The 21,365-nt window shown below is 41.8% G+C and overlaps 1 protein-coding gene across 1 annotated transcript; it reads left to right on the top strand.

The window, feature by feature from the left end:
• The first annotated feature begins 6,844 nt into the window (after positions 1-6,844).
• Positions 6,845-18,095, top strand: stk17al (serine/threonine kinase 17a like). Its single transcript, XM_034220141.1, has 7 exons — positions 6,845-7,153; positions 10,424-10,636; positions 14,083-14,227; positions 14,951-15,077; positions 15,184-15,232; positions 15,543-15,722; positions 16,419-18,095. Exons 1-7 carry the CDS (start codon positions 7,041-7,043, stop codon positions 16,714-16,716), a joined length of 1,125 nt encoding a protein of 374 aa, XP_034076032.1. The 5' UTR covers positions 6,845-7,040; the 3' UTR covers positions 16,717-18,095.
• Positions 18,096-21,365: the final 3,270 nt, after the last annotated feature.

Raw genomic sequence — 21,365 nt, 5'->3', positions numbered from 1 at the left:
AGTTGCATATGAACCATGATATGAACTCAGGGCCGGCCCGTTGCGCTGACTAGATGTTCGCCTAGGCCGCCAGATCTGGGGAGGTGCTGCGCTGGCAGTTCTGGGAGGAAAAAAAACATTTTGACCGTTGGGGCTCATCCTAATTTTTGGCCTTGATGTAACAATATTCACAATTAAGTAAATGTAACACCCTTTTCACCCCGGTTCCACCTTTCATTTGCCCTGTACGATGGGCGCTGTAAGTGATGAAAATGGGGGATGTTGGCTTATCTGGCGCCCGCAGCTCACAGCCAAAATGCGAGGGAGAGAGGGAGGGTGGTACCAGCGCTGTTGTTATTATAATCTGGTGCCGTGCTAGCTGCTCTAACGGAGATAAGAAGAAGATGTTTCTACAATAATGTGGAGGGAGAGTCCTCTCCAGTCAGACTGAGAGGCTGATAAGTTAACTACAGCTCAGTGAGGTAAAGGACTCTTAGTCTAAATTCAAACGGTTTGGTCACAATTTATGTAAACACATATTTCCAAGGCACTCCTTTGTAATTATTGGGATAAACAGGTTTTAAATCATTCCAATGTATACTATAGGACAGTAACCAAAAATATCCTTTAAAACTGGAGATAAAAAAAATATGCATAAATAAATAAATGTTAAGGTAAAATAAGATATGAATGAACAACACAAATAAAATAAGTTACATTAATTTGTTATTGGCTATGGTAGGTTATTGGTTATGTTCACATACTTATTTGATTACATCCACTTGTCTAAGATGACAACAGACTTTCAACCCAAAACAAGCAGCTAATCGCAAACTCAACCAGAGAGGAAGTAGTAGGCCTACATCATCAGCTACCATGTCTGACAGAGAGGAAGACAGTGAGGAGAACAGTCAGGAGGGTAGTGATGACAGCTTGTAGGATTACTGGTCGTGCTAATGTTGTCTTGTGTTCACCTCTGCATGTGTGTTCTGTGTTCACCTCTGTGTGTTCAGTGCCGTGTGTCTGGCAAATAAAGTCAAGACCCCCTCTAAAGTTACGGTTTATTTCATTTTAAGGATGAGCACCAAGCAACATCTCCAGGTGCTCCTTTGAGAACCAGGGCAAAAAAGTTATGTGCACCCCTGAATATATTAGACGTTAAGTACTTTGTCAAGCTTAATATTTATCTATAGATACCCCCAAAGCTTTTTTCTTAGTTAAAAGAAGACCTTAACCCAAAGTATTCTTTAATGTTTAAATAAAGGTTAATTCGTTTTTCTGTTGTGCACATCCTCCTACTAATATCTTTGTACATCCGGCACTAAACTGTTTTATTGTAGAGATCACTTACAGTATCTTCTTGATTTTTTATATTCTATAATTCTATCTATATTTTTTTCATAAAATATAACATATTTAAAACATAATTAAATAACGTGCTTTAACCACTAGGCGGTGCACACAAGGTAAACACAGCATACAATGCCATAATAACTTTGTATTACTAGTTTAGGACACTTATGTATGTATAATATCTGAAGATGTGTAGTTTTATTCATGTTTTCACATATTTTTACAGGATATTGCTATATTATTTCACATGTTTTACTTCTACACATTAATATCTGATTTGTAAAACATCACAGACAGAAAGGTATATCCGTCATTTAATGGTAAGCTATTGAAATTCTGATTCCATAGATGTGTCTCCCATCACCCAAAACCCCTGACTATTCTCTCAACTCAGTATTTACATTCTTATATTCAAAGAAAATCAGTAATATCTTAAAAAACTACAAGTCCTTTTCTATCAGCTGTGCACCGTTATGGTGTAAATAAATCTACCAGTTGGATCAAATATAAAAGTCAGCCGAATTAGTGTTGATACTGCAAGGAGACGTATTGTGTGAAGAGGAATTGAAGATGTTGTTTAATTGCTGATATATTTATGATCCACATCACGTATTCAGTTTCGGTGGCATTTCTTGCAGTTTGTCCAAAGGTCTTCTAATCAGGGCTCTATAAATAAAGAACTATGGCAGATGTGTAATATTCAATGCAGCCGAACCGTGTATTACAATGCCGTTATGTGATGACTTCCAAAGAGAAAAGCAAGCACACTCGGAATAAAGTATTATTTTCTTTTTTTAAATGTTTTTCGGATTTCATATCGCATAAACACCATATCCTAACGTGCATTGCGGCTAAACAATCCAATCACCGAGCTTAAACCATAGCTGAGGATCTTGGGTAATCAGTTCAGTGGGTGTGTATCTGTTTCCGGTTATTTTATTTTGAAATTCAGTTCCTGATGGACGCCAAAAAAGATCGAATAAATAAAAACAAGGATAATTGTGTGTTATTGTTGAGTAAATAACAGTGTGTTATTTAGAAAAGAATAACAAATTAGAAGAAAAACAAGATTTAAAAAAATACAGATTTCAGTATTCTGAGGCTCTGACCCCCATTTATTTTCCTCGCCGACAGCAAAAAAAGTCAGACATTATACGATTTAAAATTAAAAACAATAATCGTGGCTTGATATTGAGTAAGAACATGTTTTTATGAACCACACAGTTTCCGTCTTCCAAGACCCGACCGGACAAAAAGACGTGGTGCAGGCACACTACCAATAGAAATACATTGCTTTTAAAATCGTTCTGTGTGACACGAAAAAAAGGGGAAAATCGTGTTGGTGAACACGAATCAATAGATTACATTTCGTGACTATAACACGAAATGCCGTGAGACTGGGTTTCAGGGAGTCTTCAGAGAGCTAAATAGTGTACACTTACCCTCACCCCTGCAACTTCTTTAACATCCACATGCTTGTGTGACTCTACCCGCAACCTTTTACATCCTCTGCCTAACCCTCATCAATACAAACTCAGGCAAACATTATCCCATAACCTTGTGATCCATCCAAATCCCTCTTTCATCAATCAGATCCATATCTTGAAAACTTGTTTTAATCTACAGCCAGGGTCGAAAAACAAGAGCGGCCTTTTCTGACCCAGTCATGACAAGGACTGTTTGTTCAGAAAGTGTTTGCGCTCCCGAGGTCACGGCTGAACTTCTCATATTTATGTTAGCTAAACTGCAGGCTGGCAGGCTAATTCGCTGGTATGTGTTTTCATTAGGTCTCTGGGGCCGAGTAGAGCTCCCTCACTAACGTGGCTCCTGTAAACTCTGACCCCAGCTTTAATGGGAAGGCTGGCAGAGAAGGAGGGTCAAGGCTCCCAAGTAGGCTCCCATAGACTTAAGGTAACAATTTGAGGAAGCGTAACAGGTTATGTAACCTTGTCGCTGGACACTAATGACTCGATAGTGCCTGAGGAATGTCCACTCTCAATAGGTCTCTTTTACATCAGTTGCTGTTTGTGGCAACAACATTAGCTTTGGTATGGTAAGGTTGGACAAATCGTGCTCTGTGTGCTAGATAACAGCTATGTAGGGCATGTGACAGACCACAAGCAACGTGCTCAGCCATGGGCCATAACACCAGTACAGAGGGACCTGTCATCCTTTCTTTTTCCTTCACTCCTTCTTTTCCCTTGAGGAAGCACAAACACTCATGTCCTCATTTAGAAACATGAAGAGGACAGACTGGTATGAGTCTCTCCGTTCTTCACAAAATTATGTGGTCACTTTTATAATGGCAAGTTTACAATCTTTAAAGTTTTCAAAGGTTTTATATATGCCATGCAGCAAAATAAATGTACTGAAGTAATGCCGTCCTGTGCAAAATAGTGAAGTCACATTCTCTCTGTATGTGTTGTTGCCATAGAGTGTCACATTGGCTGTGTGTGACTGCATGCGAGCTAGCTAATGGTCCCGCTCTGCACTGTGCTGATACCATGGATGTATTAAGCTCCTTAAACACCAAGGCGATTTTCGGCGTCGATAGATGTCGGGCCGTCGATGAGCGTTGTGTCGCCCTACTCAGATTGGTGTGTACTGCACCGTCGAGTCTTTTCGGGCGTGCCGACACCTTCCGCCGACGATTCGACATGTTGAATCGGTCAAAGAAATCACTCTGATTGGCTGTTCAGCTTAGCGAATCAGTGCATGAGAAGCGAAACGGAAGTGAAGGACCCAAAGAAACTATTAAGAAGGCAAATCTGAGATTTCATTCTGACTCCAGCTCTCGACACAGGTTCGGGAAAGCCCCATGAGCTTCTCGCTGTAGAGTGAAAATGGAACACACACGCTATTTGTCGTTTGTTTATATCACGCAGTCTGTTCTTCTTCTCTCGGTGTATCACGCAGTCTGTCTTCCGGTTGTTGCGTCTTTTGAATGACGAATACACACTACCGACACCTGCTGGTAAGGAGAGTTATTGCCACTCACGCATGCGCAGTTCGTACGTGCAACTTGGCCGTCGGCTGAAGTCTTTGTTGTGTGTTCCAGTGCGAAACATAGCCAAGACGCAGGAGACGTGAGGCAACGCAGGAGACGGAGACGTGAGGCGACGCGTCCCGACTTCTTTGGTGTTCTTTGGTGTCAGTTTGGTGTGTAAGAGGCTTTATATGAACTGGATACTGGACCCCAAGATGTCCTGGGTTTAACTTCCTGGGGATGTTCGTCACAGATTTTTGAATTGCTTTTCTTGGCTCTAGGAAACATTTTCAAACATGCAGGCATTACAAAATGCCGGCATTAAAAAATGTAAATAAAAAGGGTCCTAATTGACCTTGTTCACATGCTCCAATGTTTCCTGTTAGCAGTTTTATAGATATTTCTTTCAAATGCTGGCGTATCGAGTCACAGGGGGATTATTCAACACCATGAGTGCCCAATCCACTAGTCAAAATTATAAACAAGTCCAAGTGTAAAGCACACGCTCACTCTCCCCGAAGGTTAACACTAGCTCTGTTAGCACTGTTGCAACTGTTTGCACTGTATCGCTGTTAGCAGCTCCGTTAGCTGCTGGCTGCTGGCTTAGCCATCACGATGTTGACAGCCATGAGGGGAATCCATCAATCATAGATATTCTTTGAGTTTTGTAAAGAGAACATTTCAATCATAGGTCGACTGCTCTTCTCTGTTTGAAAGAAGAGTCCTGGGGTTTCAGGCTGTCATTCAAACAAAATGAGACATTTCAAGACCTCTAATCAACTCAATTATTCATATAAAGCAATGAAATTAATTGTTAGTTGTAGCTCCAAAGGGCAATCAGGCAGTTCAGATACTGCTACAAAGTACAGCAATGCTATTATGGGAAGCTCACACTGTGTCACATGTTCTCATTAACACAAGGCTTAATCTCAGACAGAAAACCACATCTTCCAGCAGAGGTGCCTTTATCGTCTGGAATTGACTCTCAGCTGGGGAAATATGCCTTGTGAGTCAGTGTGCTGCTCTGTTTGCTTGGGGTCATTCAAGGCCTCTGTCTTTCAAACAGCTTCAAAGTTTCAACGTTTTAGCATCAGCACTCTCTGAAACTTAGGTGACACATTTCCCATGGAGTCAGGCCCTAAATACCATACACTTTTCTTCAATGACTTTAAATAACAACAACAGAATGATCATCTTTCCTACACTGGATGTCCCCTTCAAAGCCTTCCACGTTTCTTCCGCCTTGCCACGCATGCTGAGGAGCTGTCTAATGGGATGTTTTGAATTCTTCTTTGATGACATGTAGGTTCAATGAGCAGAGAAACAACTCTCCCACAGATAAGAAAACAAACAGGCTCTGCAGAAAGCCTCAAGGTCACCTTCACATTCATGGCTGAGAACGAGTGTGAGAAAAAAGTCCTGTAGCACAGCCAAGCCCACATACAACAAACAACTATACAAAACATGCCTGCAATGTTTCTGAGCACATGATTGTTCATGAGTTTTTGTTTGAGTATTTTGTTTTGTCTTTTTAGGAGTACATTTGTGGGCTGTGGAAAAAGGAGGGTTTAAAAGGTACAGTGAATGTTAAGTTAAGTAACAATGTTGGTGTCTCTTTGATTAAACAAACACTTTTGAACGCATTGCTTTCCCTATTCAGTTTAAGATTAGCTGGAATTTAGGACACACACATCTAAACTGATACATGAAACTATTATACTGCTGTACATTATAAGAAGATAAAGTGTGCAGTAGTTGACTACTAAACTATCATGTTTAATAATTAATATAATTTCCAGTGTTGTAAAGTAACTAAGTATATTTACTCAAGTATACTGTAGCCTACTTAAGAAACAGGTTTAAAGGATTTGTAATGTTCTTCAGTGTTTTTTCAATTTTTGAGGTTTACTGTATACTTTTACTCCACTACATTCATGTAATACCTTTAGTTACTTGGCGGATTTGGATGAATGATTTGACATATATTTAACACTTAAATAAGAATGTAGTTACACCTTTCACAAGCTATCCTAAAGCATCCAAAGTAATTTAAACTAGCTGCCCTTGACAAGCTTTGATAACTTTAAATTAATCAGTGATTAAAATCAATCAATGTAAATAATTCTGATAAGGGCCAACTTTAAGTATATTCTGAAGCTAATACATTTGTACTTTTACCTGAGTAACATTTTAAATGCAGGACTTTAACTTGTAACAGAGTATTCCTACACTCTGATAGTTCTACTTTTACTCAATTGCTGAACTGAGTACTTCTTCCACCTTTGATCATATTATTAGTCTTTATGCGAACTATTCAACTGAAACTAATGATAAAGGTCTTTGTTTATGTTTGTGTACCTGTACCGATAAGCTCCAGCCACATGAACGCACCACTTGCCAGCTGATTTGCACCTCCTCTCCGGCGCATTCATTGGCTCTTCGCTGCCGAGCGTCATCGCAGGGGGCGGGCCCTGAGCAGGAGTTTATTGTTAGGAATATGTAGTAGCACTCAAAGTAATTTACCACCCCGACTGTGCTGCACACTCCCGCAGGGCATCCTCCTCTTTTTTGGAGCGCGCGCACTGGATTATCTCCCGGTGGTTTGACACAGCTGCTGCTGGCTCTGATCGGCACTTTTATCATGCGAGTTTTCACTTGAGAAAATACTTTGTTGAGTGTTATTTCGCCGGCATAAAATTGCTTAAGTTCACGCGCGACGTCAATGCTAGAATCAGCGAAGATGAGCAAAAACGGAATGTTGACAAAAATCCACACGAGGATAAGATCTGACCCCTTCACAACCAATTATGACCTGGTCGGCAAAGAACTGGGCAGGTGAGTTTCTTCGTTGATTTCCAGCATGCATTTGTGGAAATAATTGAATATGTGTACTGACTTTGCTCATGTGCTGGCAGAATGGAGTTTGCGACAATATATTGAGTTTGTGTCATTCTTGTTATTAGATGTGCCCATGCAATGGTAAGCGTGTTAATTGGACATTTCCATTCCTGCATTCTTTCCCGGAGAAGGGTTAGATGGCACTTTGGCACGCGCAATGGTAATGCGTCTTTGTGCGAGTAAAGGAATAGTTTCAAGAGATTCAACGGTTTTTTGTCATATGCACATAGGCTACAGTTTAAAAATGACAATACAATTCTTCTGACCGTAGCTCCTCCAACAATGCAATATAGTTGTATACAATTTAAATTAAATAAAAAGTCATTCATTATGTGTAGATGCTCAGAAAGTTTTGTAAGACAAATAGAGACTCCACACATCGTTCTTATATGTCTGCCATAAGTGGTGAACTTATATCTTACTCTGAGTATCAAAACTCCATATAGACTGTGTTATAGTATCTCTCTGCACACTTATGTGGTCTAGTACTGTATATCCCGTGTACTGTATGAGGTGGTCAAAATGTAAACTTCTAAATGCCTTGAGCTGAATTTCAGTTTGGAATCCCTTTTTTAATGTATCATATACAGAGGTGACAAAGTGACAAATCATTCAACAATTAAAGAACAGCAAACACAAAGTTGTCCTTACAAATATTGGATTCATTTTATATGCATTTGTTGTCTAAATCAGAACTCATGTGCTTCTTTCATGTCACATACTTGTTTTTTTTATCAGGCTATCTAGCATCAGAAACTTTTTTCCAACCTTCCTCAGCCAAGTGCATTTTATGGGTCACACTCACTGATGTGCACATTCCAGAAGTAGCCTATTTAAGTGGGGATTCCCCAGTGAGCCAGACAATAATGACTTTCCTCAAAAAGCATTCAGAATTAACACAAGGATCTGCAGTTGAGCCCCTGGGTTTCACTTAACCTCGACAGCTGTTTGATTGCACTCTGTGCTAAATCTGCATCTGTCTCCATAATTCTAATGTTCCCTGCAAGGTGGTTTGCTCCTCTGCAGAGTGATGGGACAGCCTAAATAAAAGAGTCAGTTGGTAGCAGCCAGTTTTCCTTGTCGGACATCCTGGGACTCCAGCCAGATCCTGTGGGGGGTGAGAGGGGCGCTATACGCCCCCTCTCCCTCTTCTCACCCTCATACCTCAACCGATCATCCTGTTTCCCTCTTCTTCCCAGGATTCCAACTTAACAACATCCTGAGAACAGGCCTCATAATCGCATTAAGTGCAGGAATGTATTCTTGCAGATCAGCTATGTAGTCCGTACATTATGGGGGGAAGTTGACCATATTAGAAGCAGGAGGTGCATACATTTAGCAATTAGACTCGTTGCCTTTATTTTTAAATCCTTTTCATCATGAAGCTTTACATCCTGAGTGCCCTGCAGAACTGTGCACAACACATGCCATCAGAAAGAGGAACTCATGTTGTGTCTGTGAAAAAGGCAAATGAGAGCTGTCATTTCTCATCGCACTTCAGACATGAGTCAGTTTCCCGCTGGGGGAGACAAAACGCAGACTCCACAGGAAACCGACTTCTCGATCAAATTATCACCATCTCCAGTACTGGGGTAGTTTTGTGTGTCACGATTGATAACGGACAGGTTTCAGACAGATTTTATGAGACAAACCTGCAAATGAGCAATTTGATCTGCATAGACGTCATGGTGGATCCAGATAGGATGTTTTCAGTCAGTGTTTCACAGCTAAAAAAATACAACATAAAAGCTCTGTGATGTTGGTGTCATGGCAGAGTTTGAACATAGCGACTGGAAGATGGCCATGTTTGGTAACCTCTGACCTGTTGTCATCCTTTAAAAAGGCCTCCCGTTGCTCTTTTACGTGGCCAGCGTTCATTCCTTTTCACACCATATGTAGTTCCCACCCCCAGCGAGCTGCTCTGAACTTGGCTAATTAAGGATGAAAAGGCTCTGACGTGCTTTGCCTTTTCACTCTGAACAATGAGTCGTCACCAGTCTGCGAGACTAGGGGGGAGAAGCAGAAGGAACGGGCCTCGCTGTAGCCAAAACAGAACCGGTCTCTGGCCAGAACAGTTGCTGTTTTTGGTCCCGGCACAGTGGGCTTGGAGCAATGCTGTGTGGGAAAATAACAGGCACCACGCTGACTGGACTTCTCTGACTTCATTTACATTCTGCCCAGCTCAGTCATCTTTTCCCAACCCATCGCAGCGGATCTCTATTGTGCAGCTGATTAAAACATTGAGATGTTAGTCGGACATAGACGCAGAAGCTACAGGCTCCGTTTTAGCATGCTGCTCAGGCTCCAACCTGACTATAGCAGCAGTGACCCCCCGCCTGTCTGGTGGGTGGTCCTGCTGTATCAGCCGACTGGTCAGCTTTTGTACGATTGTCAAGGGGGACGCAGGCTCTGTCCGAGTGTCTGGGCGGAGGTGTCAACACGATCCCATTTGTCCCTGCTGCTGTCAGCTGTGAAGAAAGGGAAGTGGACAAGCCTCATTATCAGCCTGGGAGGCACGGCTGGTGATTGTGACAAGAGAGGCAATTCTGCACACATCGGACATCCTCCCCACACCCACCGCTGACCCCTTAAAGCCTCCTAGGAATCCATCAATGTATATGCTGCGAAATGAATGGTAGTCATGAGGTCTTTAATCTCGTGTTTTACCAGGAACATCTAGCAACCGAGCCGTTGCATGTCTTTGTTTTTGCTTGACCTGACCCTTATCATGTCCCTGCCCACTATTTAGCAGCCCTTGCCAAAACTGTCAACCTTATCTGCCCCCTGTCAGAATCCCCTGAAGGCTAGAGGAAAAGGAGGAGAACGGGGGAAATCTCTAACGAAGGTTTTATTACACCGCCTCCTGTATTTTCAAATGATGCAGATTAACCTTCTTATCTCTAAACTGTTATTTAACCTCGCCTACAGTGCTGCACTCGTGGCCTGCTGGCGGGCTGTTCCACATGGCTTGCACTGTAATCTAGCTTTTACCTCAAAGCACTTTAACTGTCATGAGTTTGTGCAGTAATTTTAGTCCTTCCATTCGCTGCATTTGCCTACATTTAATCTGTTGGTCGCATTGGCTACTTGGATGCAGAACAGAACCAGCGCAAAACCAAATATATTTGAAAGCCAATAATGTGGTTGTGATTATTCTGTCTCCTCACTAATCACTTTCTGCTCTCTCCCCTACTTTTTGTGTCCCAGGGGAAAGTTTGCGGTGGTAAAAAAGTGCATCGAGAAGGCAACGGGGAGGCAGTGCGCTGCCAAGTTCCTGCGAAAGCGACGGAAGGGCCAGGACTGCCGCATGGATATCTTGAACGAGATCGCCGTGCTGGAGTCAGCCAAGGCTAACCCCTACGTGGTGGCGCTGTATGAGGTCTACGAAACCAACAACGAAATCATTCTCGTTCTGGAGTGGTAAGAAAATGCCGTACACATTACAGAAACAGCACAAAGGTCACGGAATAAATAAGACCTCACATTTTAGCAGTTTTGTCTGACACTCTTTTCCTTTTCCACCACCACTGATCTGAGAAAAAGTGATTTAAATGGCCTTTTAAACTTTCCTCACTTGTCGGTGTTTGAGCCATGCCAGGAAAACTGCGGATACAATGAATAGGCCTTCAATCATTATGGCGAAGAAAATCCATTAATCAAAACTTCCCAAATGGGCTCGTAGAAAACTCCCTCGCATATATATTCAGTTTTACTTACAGTAATAAGCAACAAACAAGTTTTAAGGTTGAAAAAACCCCACAACAACTCATTCACTCACGTCAAGCGACATCCTGTATTGTGCATGACGAGAATGCTTTGTTGTTTTCTTGTGAATTCTCATCTGTGAAAAAATACTTCCTGGCTTGAGTTATGTGCCGGTTGCTGAGAGCACAGCTGCATGTCACTCACCTCAACAAAAAAAAAAGTCCACATGTGTGAAATACATAGCAGTATTGCAGCAAAAACCCAGCCTTAAATGGAAATACTCTCTGTCTGTGGTTAGCTACTTGTCTCGTCATAGCCCGACACCTCGGCTTCTTGTTATGGGAAATGGCTGTCAGGAACCGTAACTTTAAATACCTATGTGGCACTGTGTGAAAAAACAATAATGAGCGAGTGAGTTACACTCTAATAATAATAATAATAATAATGCATTACATTTTTTATTAGAGCGCTTTTACAGGTGCTCAAAGCGCTTTACACGTACACATTACACATATTAGACATGTAAGAGTCATTACTGTGGACATTACCCACAGGAGCAAATGCGGGTAAAGTGTCTTGCCCAAGGACACAAGGACAAGGACTCTACTGTGAGAACTTATTGCTCTCTATACTCATCATGCAGGTGAGGTACAGCTGAGAGGAGCTGCTGGTTCAACGACCCACTAAGGCCATCCCAGCCGTCTGGCTCTGGTCTGTTGTGGTTAGGCGTTAAATGACATGGTGCATATCCACTAAGTGTTCTCTAATGACAACCTCTAATTAGGATCTGGAAAGGACACTTGGCATCTTAATTACCTCGCTCGCCTCATTACAGGGAGATAACACGGGGCAATTATGCTTGAACCATGTTCCTCTGACCCTGTTCCTGAACTGCCTGCTGCTCTGGCAGGAAGCCCCCCCTCCCTCCTCCCCAGTCCACAGTAGTCCCAGACATGGAATGCCTTTACAGAACAAAAGTCTCTCTGTAGGGGGGGGGGGAGTTTGACCTCTGACTGAAGTGTGAAAAGGGAAGTAGCACCACAGTTCACCCCTGCATGCCTGCAGAGAAAACATAGCAGGGGGTCAGTCCACAGTGGTCCACAGTTCCTCTCGGCTTCCAACTGGTGCTGCACGGGGAGATCGAGTGGCCTGTACATGCACAATATTTTAGCACTTAAAAAGCTTCGTTTTTAAAATGTCAGCTCATGCTTTCAAAGCCTCAAAGCTGCACTCCGAGTGAGACCGTTATCCACCGAAAAAGCTGCATCTTCAAACTGTCTGACCTCAGCCTAGGTTTCGAGAATCGTGACCCATTTTCCATTTCCTGTGGTTTTAAATGTAAGCAGCAAGCTGGGCTCCCAGTAGAACCACACACCTCCACACTGGTAAGAAGTGTCGTGCGCACACACTTTTTGTATCCACAACCACATCCCTTATGTCAGAGAAATGGAGGCAAAATATTTTATTGTAATCATCTTTGAAATCTTCAGCATATGTCATTACCACAGCAACCCCCAGCATAATGACTTTTAAAGATGGTTAATTTAAAAGAAAAAGAAGCATTACTTTTGGGTGCAGAGTAGCTATGCTTGCCAGATAATGAATCGCTCTGACTATAATCGAGGACGAATGGTCATCTCCTGGTTAAATGTACTCTTTAAAAAAAGTTATGAACCCATAACAACTCTAAAAAATGCAGGCCTTTGTTTAAGTGAACTGCCAGAAGGTGTGCACTGTTATTAGTTTAAGACAGTCTTTATCAAGATTTAACATCCTCTTAGGCGCTCTGCTGACAGCTTAATGTAGCTGCTGGAACACTTTGTCATGTCAAGTATTTAATTGTTCAGACAGGTACGGTAAAAGTTCAAGTCCTGGTGAAGTCGATAGATTCCAGTTCATTTTCACAATGAGGCATGAGGTTTTTCAAGAAAGTAAAAATTGTCCGTCAAACCCTACTCCCCTGTCTTTCATTTCCTCTTTCTCGAGAACACTAGACATGCTTTCATTTAATACACACGTGCAGATCAATGTAAACAGACTAAGTGCAGTTTCATTCCAAGTCTCCACATGCTCTCATGTGTTCAACAAGAGGGGTATGTGGCAGGTCAAGTATTCGATGCTGGTGGCAAAAAAAGACCAATGACGGATATCCTCAAAAATCCCCTAAAACATGGGTGCTATTTTCACAGCTGAGGATAGTAAAGAGATCAGGGATGGAAAGCTAACAGGAGATTGGGGGCGGCACTGGTTATGTAACAGTTCTGATCAGGGACCGGTCACAAAGTCTACCTCTGAAAATAAAATGCATACCTGCCATTTAAATCCCCTGCACATGGCTTTAATTATTTTGGATAAGATGCTTCAGGCATTGATCTGACTGAGGGAGCGTCCATCGTAAATCAACCATGTCTCAACTTTATTTAACGTTGTTACAAAACTGAACAAGTCCAGACCAGAATCTGACTATTCCATATTGAGATGTCGAATAAGAAATTCCTAAAAAAGTTTAATCCTTTAACTGTGAGTTGTTTTGACCCAACAAGCAACAAGCTGAGGCCCGTATCCAGATACTTACCTGACACTACCTTCCTGCAGCCTTCTCTGGATAATTTATGTAAAATGGGTAGGCTTTGCTGATATCCATAGTGTTTGCCTCTTTTTCCCCTGCGTTGCTTCAGTAAGTGAACCTGCAGGCTGTATAAGGTCTTATCTGACTGTGCTGTAAGCTTATACGACCATTCTTATCTCCAGTAATAGTCCTGGGAACGGGAAAGTACATGCAGAGACGGGAACCTGAAATGATATTGATTAATGTTGGACTCACATGCTGTCTGTAGATGTGGATAGACTTTGGTCTTCCAAGCCAAAGTACACTAATGAGGACGAGGGTGTTTCGTAATTTTTCTTAAGAAAGGAAAAATGACTTTGGGTTTGTTTACTAAAATTCCACTAATGGGACATGTTAGAATTTGCTATTATCCCCTTGTGTGATTTAAAGTGAAAGGAAGGGTGTATTTGTGCATTTTAAGGCTTAATTTATTATGACAAGTTGAAGTGAATAATACAAAAATGAAATATAATCCAAACTAAACTCCACAGTTATTTTTCATTTTATCGTTGTTTTGTTTTACTCAGTGTTCCTTCCTGTGCTTGCCTTCCAGCGCTGCCGGTGGGGAAATCTTTGACCAATGTGTTGCCGATAACGACGACGCCTTCACGGAGAACGATGTGATCCGGCTGGCCAAGCAGATCCTGAATGGAGTGGCCTTCCTGCATCGTAACAATGTGGTGCATCTGGATCTGAAGGTGAGCATACTGAAAGATTATATATCTATATAGGACAGTGTAGAGGGACAGGCCGAGGGAGATACCATTTCTATTATGCAACCGCAGCTCAGTCAGGGAGTCACGACCCTGTTCCCACGAGGAGTCACACGCTACAGGATTGACTATCATGTTGTCTTTAACGGCCCCTGGGGTAACATGGCAGTTATCATTGAGGTTATCTTTCTACCTACACATCTGATAGATTAACCAAGTATCAATTTCTTATAACACATGCTATTCAACTCATTTTAAGGGGAATAGCCTGGTCTGACCCAGAATTAAAGTTACAATCTCAAAGATATCGGTTTTCTTTACGTTGGCGGCCCCTTTGACAATAAGTGGTAATTGCAAGTAAAAAAAAAAACTATATTCCCTTAGATGGTAACACAATGGTGTTACCTCATTTGGCAATAAGAGTGGGGACCTTTTTAAAATAAATACAAATCTTCCTTCTTTCATCCTTTCTTTCTGTGTGTACTTTCACCAATGCCAGTGGTTGACATGTATATCCTACTTGTTTTTGATTGGCTTATGATCCCACCGATGTAGCTGCATACTTACTGATGTGCCAGACCCCAAATCCTACTGGAACCAGTAACCTTAACTGTTTTGACTGATTGACCCTGCCATATCATTAATGACCTCAGACGTCAGACCTCAGGCTTCTTTAATAACCGTTATGTCTCTGTCTACCCTCTGCAGCCCCAGAACATCTTGCTGACCTGTGCCAGACCTCTGGGGGACATTCGCATCGTGGACTTTGGCTTGTCCAGATGCATGGACAAAATCACAGAAGTCCGGGAGATCCTGGGCACGCCCGAGTATGTTGGTGAGTTCTGCTTTAATCCCCTTTAAATACCCAGAATCACCTGTGTCTTCTCCAAGTGAGGGCAATTTATCATGACTAATTGGGGCCATGTATTTTGTTTGTGCAGCACCAGAGATCCTGAACTATGAACCCATTAGCACTGCGACAGACATGTGGTAAGTGTGCTACTGTAGTTAATTTAAACATTTAAGTGCAGATGTCAGTCTGTTTTACTTCTGAGGATAAAGACATATTCAGGACGGCGATCATCATCTACATGACATGCAAAAGACAAGTCTAGACCTTAGACCACAACACCGTCTTTGCTACATACTTACAGTTAATTCATTATTTACCGCAGCACAGTGGAAGACAGCCAAACATGTTTTGTTTTTTTACAGTCTGTCGCAAAACAGATTATGTAACTATCCAAGATGACAAATTGCCTAATAACCTCCTTCCTTTTTCTTCCTCCCTCTCTGCTAGGAGTATCGGGGTCCTGACCTATGTCATGCTGACGGGCGAGTCTCCTTTTTTGGGTGAAGAAAAGCAGGAGACATTCCTCAACATCTCCCAAGTCAACGTCGATTACTCGCAGGACACGTTTGATGGGATCTCGTCCCAAGCGGTTGACTTCATCAAGTCCTTGTTAGTTAAAAACCCAAGGTGAGTTGACTTCAAAGCTGTTCTGAGAATGGCTAAACCACAAGAAGTTTCCATCAGCATCACTTTGAGCTTATTAACACAGCAGTCAGGTTCACAGCAGCACGGAAGTACATCCGCATGCGTCTAAATGAGTGTATGTGGTAACAAGATGTGTGTCACTGACACGAATCTTGTTACCATATTTTCAAAACTGACATCATTTAAAGAGCTCGGATCTTTGTGTTTTGACATGACAAAAACCGCAAATGCATCATCTTTGTGTGTCCCGTTAAAGATGTACAGTTTAATTTCAAGTGAAGCTATGTTACTTTATTTCCGCTGAACTGAACTCTAATTTTAATTCTGATTGAGAGCTCAAACATTGAGCCTGTACTTAATCGCCACAATATGTTGATGAGAAGTAGCAGCAGCCTCTGTCTCACATCCAAAACCATAATCTCCAGTCAGTATCGTTCAACTCCAGCGGATTACTGGTAGCATTGGAAAAAGTGAGAGATTGTTCAGTGTTTGAGTTATCGGTGAGAGATGGATGGAAAATATCTTGAGTGCAAAAAGTGCTTTTCTTTGTGGTTTTCCGAAACCAAATTTTGCAAAAAAAATATGGCCGACGTCGGAAGCTCCAGGGGGATCCATTGGTTATGTAAACTACCCGGGAATTTCCACTCATCCGCAGTGTTTTTGTGTTTGTGTGTGCAGGAAGAGAGCCACGGCAGAAGAATGCCTCACCCACCCCTGGCTGAACTCGCTCCCCCTTCCCCACTCCCACCCCCACCCGCACATCAGCACCAGGCCGGCCTCCTCCCTGGATGAGCCGGAGACGAGCCAATCAGAGTCGGAGCCCGAGAGCCCGAATCCCTCTCCCGAGCTGGACTTGATCGGGTCGTACCTCGTGTGCCCGGGTCAGGGTGGGCTCAAGGCGGGCCGTAACACCTTCTCCTTCAACGATCCCCCCTTTCCAACGCGGCCTGAGATAAAGCACGAGCTGATCTGCTGAGCGTCGTTTTGCAGGTGGAGAGAGACTTGAGGGAATTGAAACTCCGCGGGGCAGACGCTGAACGCCAGTGAGCCTGCAGCTTCTTGATCCTGATCTGACTCGGGGCCATGCTATATGGACGCTGTATGCCTGCTTGTACTGCTGTGAGCTGGGTTGTGTGTGTAGTTTAATACCTCTGCATGTGTTTTGAGTAATACACGCTTCCCCGTGCTGATTTATGATTGTACGGAAGGAATGTGAGAGGAATAAGGATGCAGGAGCAAGGAGTGGGAAAAGACACGAGGATTTTGTGTCAAGACTGCACTGCTGCCTTTTTAAAGTGACAGCTTATCACTGTGGCTATTTCACCCTGCACACACACTGGCTTCTCTTTTTACCCAATTAGCCTTTTGAACTGGGTGTCCAAGGACAGGCATCTTTGGGAAATGACTTCACTCACTGTGTGCTCTCATCAAAACAAGTTATGCTTCAGCTGACCCAGACTGTGATGAGTTTTGTTGAAGGAGGTAAAGGGTTTTGACAGATGGTTGTACTTAACAAAGGAATTAAAGGACACCAACGATGAAGCCAGACTGTTCCACTGTTGTATGTGTTTATTTATGTGTGTTCGTTGTTCCACTTCACCCCCTTGAACACAAAAAGCCACATCAATGCCTGAGTTTAGTTTTTTTTAAAGGACAATCTGAAGCACTTTTTATTTTGTTATTAGAGTTCAATGTTATATTAAGCAACCAAAGGCTATTCAAGCACAGTCACCTGTCGCAATGTACTGTATATGTTCACCATTTTCCAACACCCACTGGTTTTGTCACATTATGTTTATTCACAAAGTGCCACTTTTGTTCAACCTCACTTCTGTGTTAACATTACAGTTTTACTTTTATTTGATTTGGTTGGCTATTGCCCAAGTTGCACAAGTTCTTTTTTGTAGACACACGATTTCAGGCTCTTAATATATTGTTTGGACATCAGTCTTAGAAAGAGGGAATGGCAGGGGTAGAAAGCAACAGATACTTTTGTAATAATTATAATTGATGAACATGGTCAACTGAAGATTTATATAAATAAGTGACATTTGCCTTCAGATGCTCGGGAGTGTAGAAATTGGGGAAGTATTTCTCCAAAAGTACTGAAATGTATATTGTGAGTTAGTATTAAGTTTAATCTGTAAAATAATTACGTTTTTTTTTTTACCAGTGTTTGAATGTTAACATCATATTGTCTTATTTACCATGTCAACTTTTACTTATTGTTTCTGCTCATGAATTTCAGGCAGGTTTGCACTTGTCCTTGTGGACGCTATGTAAAAAATGAATACATGTTGATGGCATGCATTGCAAAATGTAACCAAGAAAAATACAGGTGCATTTTGTATCAAACTCCTGCTTGTGTGTGATTGTTTTTCCTAGCATTGCTATCTTACATTTGGCCGCAGCATTACTTTAATTTAATTAAGGTTGTGGAATCTCAACTACTACAGTACAAAAATATTCCAGATTTTGGCGTGTTAATTTAACAGACTCCAGGTTAGTTTTTATTGACATATAAATAGCTTGCATGTAAAATAAGAAAAATACCTAATGACCAATTGAATGTTTAACCATTTTTTACTTGCATGGCCCATACAGTAGAGATGCAATGGTTGTCAACCTCTTGAATTATCTGGACACAGTACTGCTTGATTTTATACTTCTGGCCTTAAGCATTATCCCGACTGACATTATCAGTGGATGTTTAATAGCTTACGATGTCCTTGTGCACTTTAGTGGCGCTCAATGGCATTAAACAAAGAGAACTTAGTATACTTTAGGATAGTGGTTGCCAACTTTTCTGAGCTTTTGACCTTAAAAGTATCTACCAACAACCTCTCACCATCATACATTTATGACTGGCTAATCCTATACAAAAATACTCGCATAGTTTTATATGGATTGTTTTTAGAGGCTTTTCTTGAACTAGTGTTTCATAATAAAAAGCATCAAGAGAGAAAAGTCAGACTTGCTTATTGTGTTACCTTTTGTATTATCTTATCCACCACATATAACCATCCATCAATCGACCACCATAAACTCTCTATCCCATTATACTGCTGATGAAAACCATTAGGTTAAAATGTTTGTCTGGTGTTGATAGTTGTGTTTAGTCGGGAGTAAAGGCAGACCCCATACCACAACAGATTACTGGTGTTTGGAACCGATCACATGTTCATCTGCTTTTCCTCTCAGCATGTCTATTTAGAGAAACTGAGTATCATTAAGAAAATAAAAGACCTCTCTCGGGCAAGTCTTCCATAAATATCAGCCAGACTCACTGAACAGGAAATGCCAGTATCCTGAATAGGAACAGAGGGTAATGCTTTCCACTGTAGTTGAGTCTCTTTCTCTCATGCACACACTCAGGATTGTTTACTCGTGTCAGGTTGGATAATACCCCAGCCCGCCAATATCCTGAATTCTTGCTTTAATGTGCTCTTCCTCTCGGGGTGGGCACTGAGCCAGCTGAGGAGAAAGCCGGGCTCCCTGCAGGGTCCTGCTCCGGTGGCTCTCGTACGTACCGACCACTTCCCCTAAAGAAAATCCTCCTGCTGCATGGAGCTGAGGAATGCCAGAAATGTTCAGATCTGGCCTCCTTCTTTTTTTCAACCCCGTCCTTTAAGCCTCTCTTACCTCCTTATGGTCTTTTGTTTGCCTCAGTGGGAGGTGGGATTGTTTCCACACACACGCAAACATATGAAGTTATTGAAGTGGTTGATAAAGGGTCTGTTTCTCAGAAGGACTCTCAGGGTTTGTTGATGTGACTTTGATATTTAAGGTGACCATTAGTGGATGATTTGGGGCTGTTTGTAAAAGAGCACATGGCTCATTCAGATCCAAACAAATAGAAAAAGCAGTCAAAAACATTACTGTGACATCCAGATAACCTGCTCTCAACAATCCCTGTGGATGAAACGTAATGTTTTTTGAGGTTATCTGGCAAGGAATCCTGCTTTAAAATACCCAAGTAAGATACATTACTTTGTTAAGTCCATTTGTCTCTCTTGAGTCAATGTAAGAACAGTCAAAACAGATAACACAAATATAACATAATATTGATTTTTCTTGTACTATGTGAAAACTGCTCCCACATCTGCTGGGCTGAAATATGTTTTCGCTGTCGGCACTCTGCAGGCGTTTCATCTCGTGCTAAGCAGCCACAGACAGGTCTGTCAGCGCCTCCAGCCATGACACATTGATCCCTGGAGGTTAGTGGAAATTCAGAGCTGGGATTTTAGAACGAAACCTCTCAGGAAGCTCGAAGTGCTAGATTCTACACTGTATAGGTCAAAAAGATCACTTATATAACCAAGAACTGTGGCCTCTCCGTCCATGTGCCACTGACAGATTAGGAACACACTACAAATATGGTACTGTGTCTGTAATCAAATATTTGTCTATGTAAAGTAGGCTACTTTTCTTCGTCATAGTTATCTGAGTGGACCAAGAGACATGTGAAGGCTTTAATGGAGTGTTGTTTTGCCCACATTGTGGTCATTTCATTTCATTTCAAACCTTTATTTATACAGATAAATCCCATTGAGATCATTGATCTCTTTTTCAAGGGAGACCTGCTCAAGTAGTTCCACATGAAACATAAAAACATAAATAGAACAACAAAGGACATCTTACAGCATCATTTACATAATTATCCACATGATTAGGTACCAATAGCTTCCGATTGACTAGCATCCAACCGAGCTTTAAAAACATTTAGTGGCACCAGATTGTTCAGTTTCCATTTAATCTGCAGGACTATTCCAAGACAGAGGAGCTGCGCATCTAAAAGCTGTCTTCCCTAAGACAGTCCTAGCAGTTGGCACATTTAATAAAACCACAGCATTCGATCTCAGGCAGTAGCCACTTACAATTTTCTGTGAGATCAGGGAGCAGATATAAGATGGAAGTTTCCCTAACATGGCTTTGTATATTAAAATGTACCAGTGACTGAGCCTCCATACAGTTAGTGAAAACAAACCAGCCCTTGCATACAGGGTACAGTGATGGGTTAATGCTTTACAGTTTGTCACAAATCTTAGTGCACTGTGATACGCAGCATCTAACTTGACCAGGCAATTGGCAGGTGCATTCATATACATCAAATCACCATAGTCCAGCACAGGTAAAAAGTTCACAGTGACTAGCCTTTTCCTGGCCTCAAGCGAGAAACAGGACTTATTTCTGTAAAAGAAACCTAGCCTAACCCTCAGCTTTTTAAGCAGGTTATTGACATGAAGTTTAAAAGTGAGACAATCATCAAGCCAGATACCAAGGTATTTGTAACAGGTAACCACTTCAAGTTTTATTCCTTGCGTAGTTACAATATCTAAAACAGGCTCTGGTGTCTTTTTAGCTTTAGAAAAGAGCATTACCTTGGTTTTCTCAATATTTAAAAGAAGCTTTAGTTCAGAGAGCTGAGTCTGAATAATGTTAAAAACAGCCTGTAATTTAACACCAGCCTCCTTAATGGAGGGACCTGCACAGTACATCACGGTATCGTCCGCATAAAAATGTAAAGTAGCTTCATCCACATTTTCACCTAAACTGTTGATGTAGATGGAGAATAAAAGTGGACCTAAAACAGAACCTTGAGGAACACCATTTGCAATGTTCAAC

This window comes from Gymnodraco acuticeps, unplaced genomic scaffold (genome assembly GCF_902827175.1).
Source record: "Gymnodraco acuticeps unplaced genomic scaffold, fGymAcu1.1, whole genome shotgun sequence".
Taxonomy (NCBI): domain Eukaryota; kingdom Metazoa; phylum Chordata; class Actinopteri; order Perciformes; family Bathydraconidae; genus Gymnodraco; species Gymnodraco acuticeps.
Note: the sequence above shows the minus strand (reverse complement) of the source record. Positions and strands in the feature narration are given on the sequence as shown.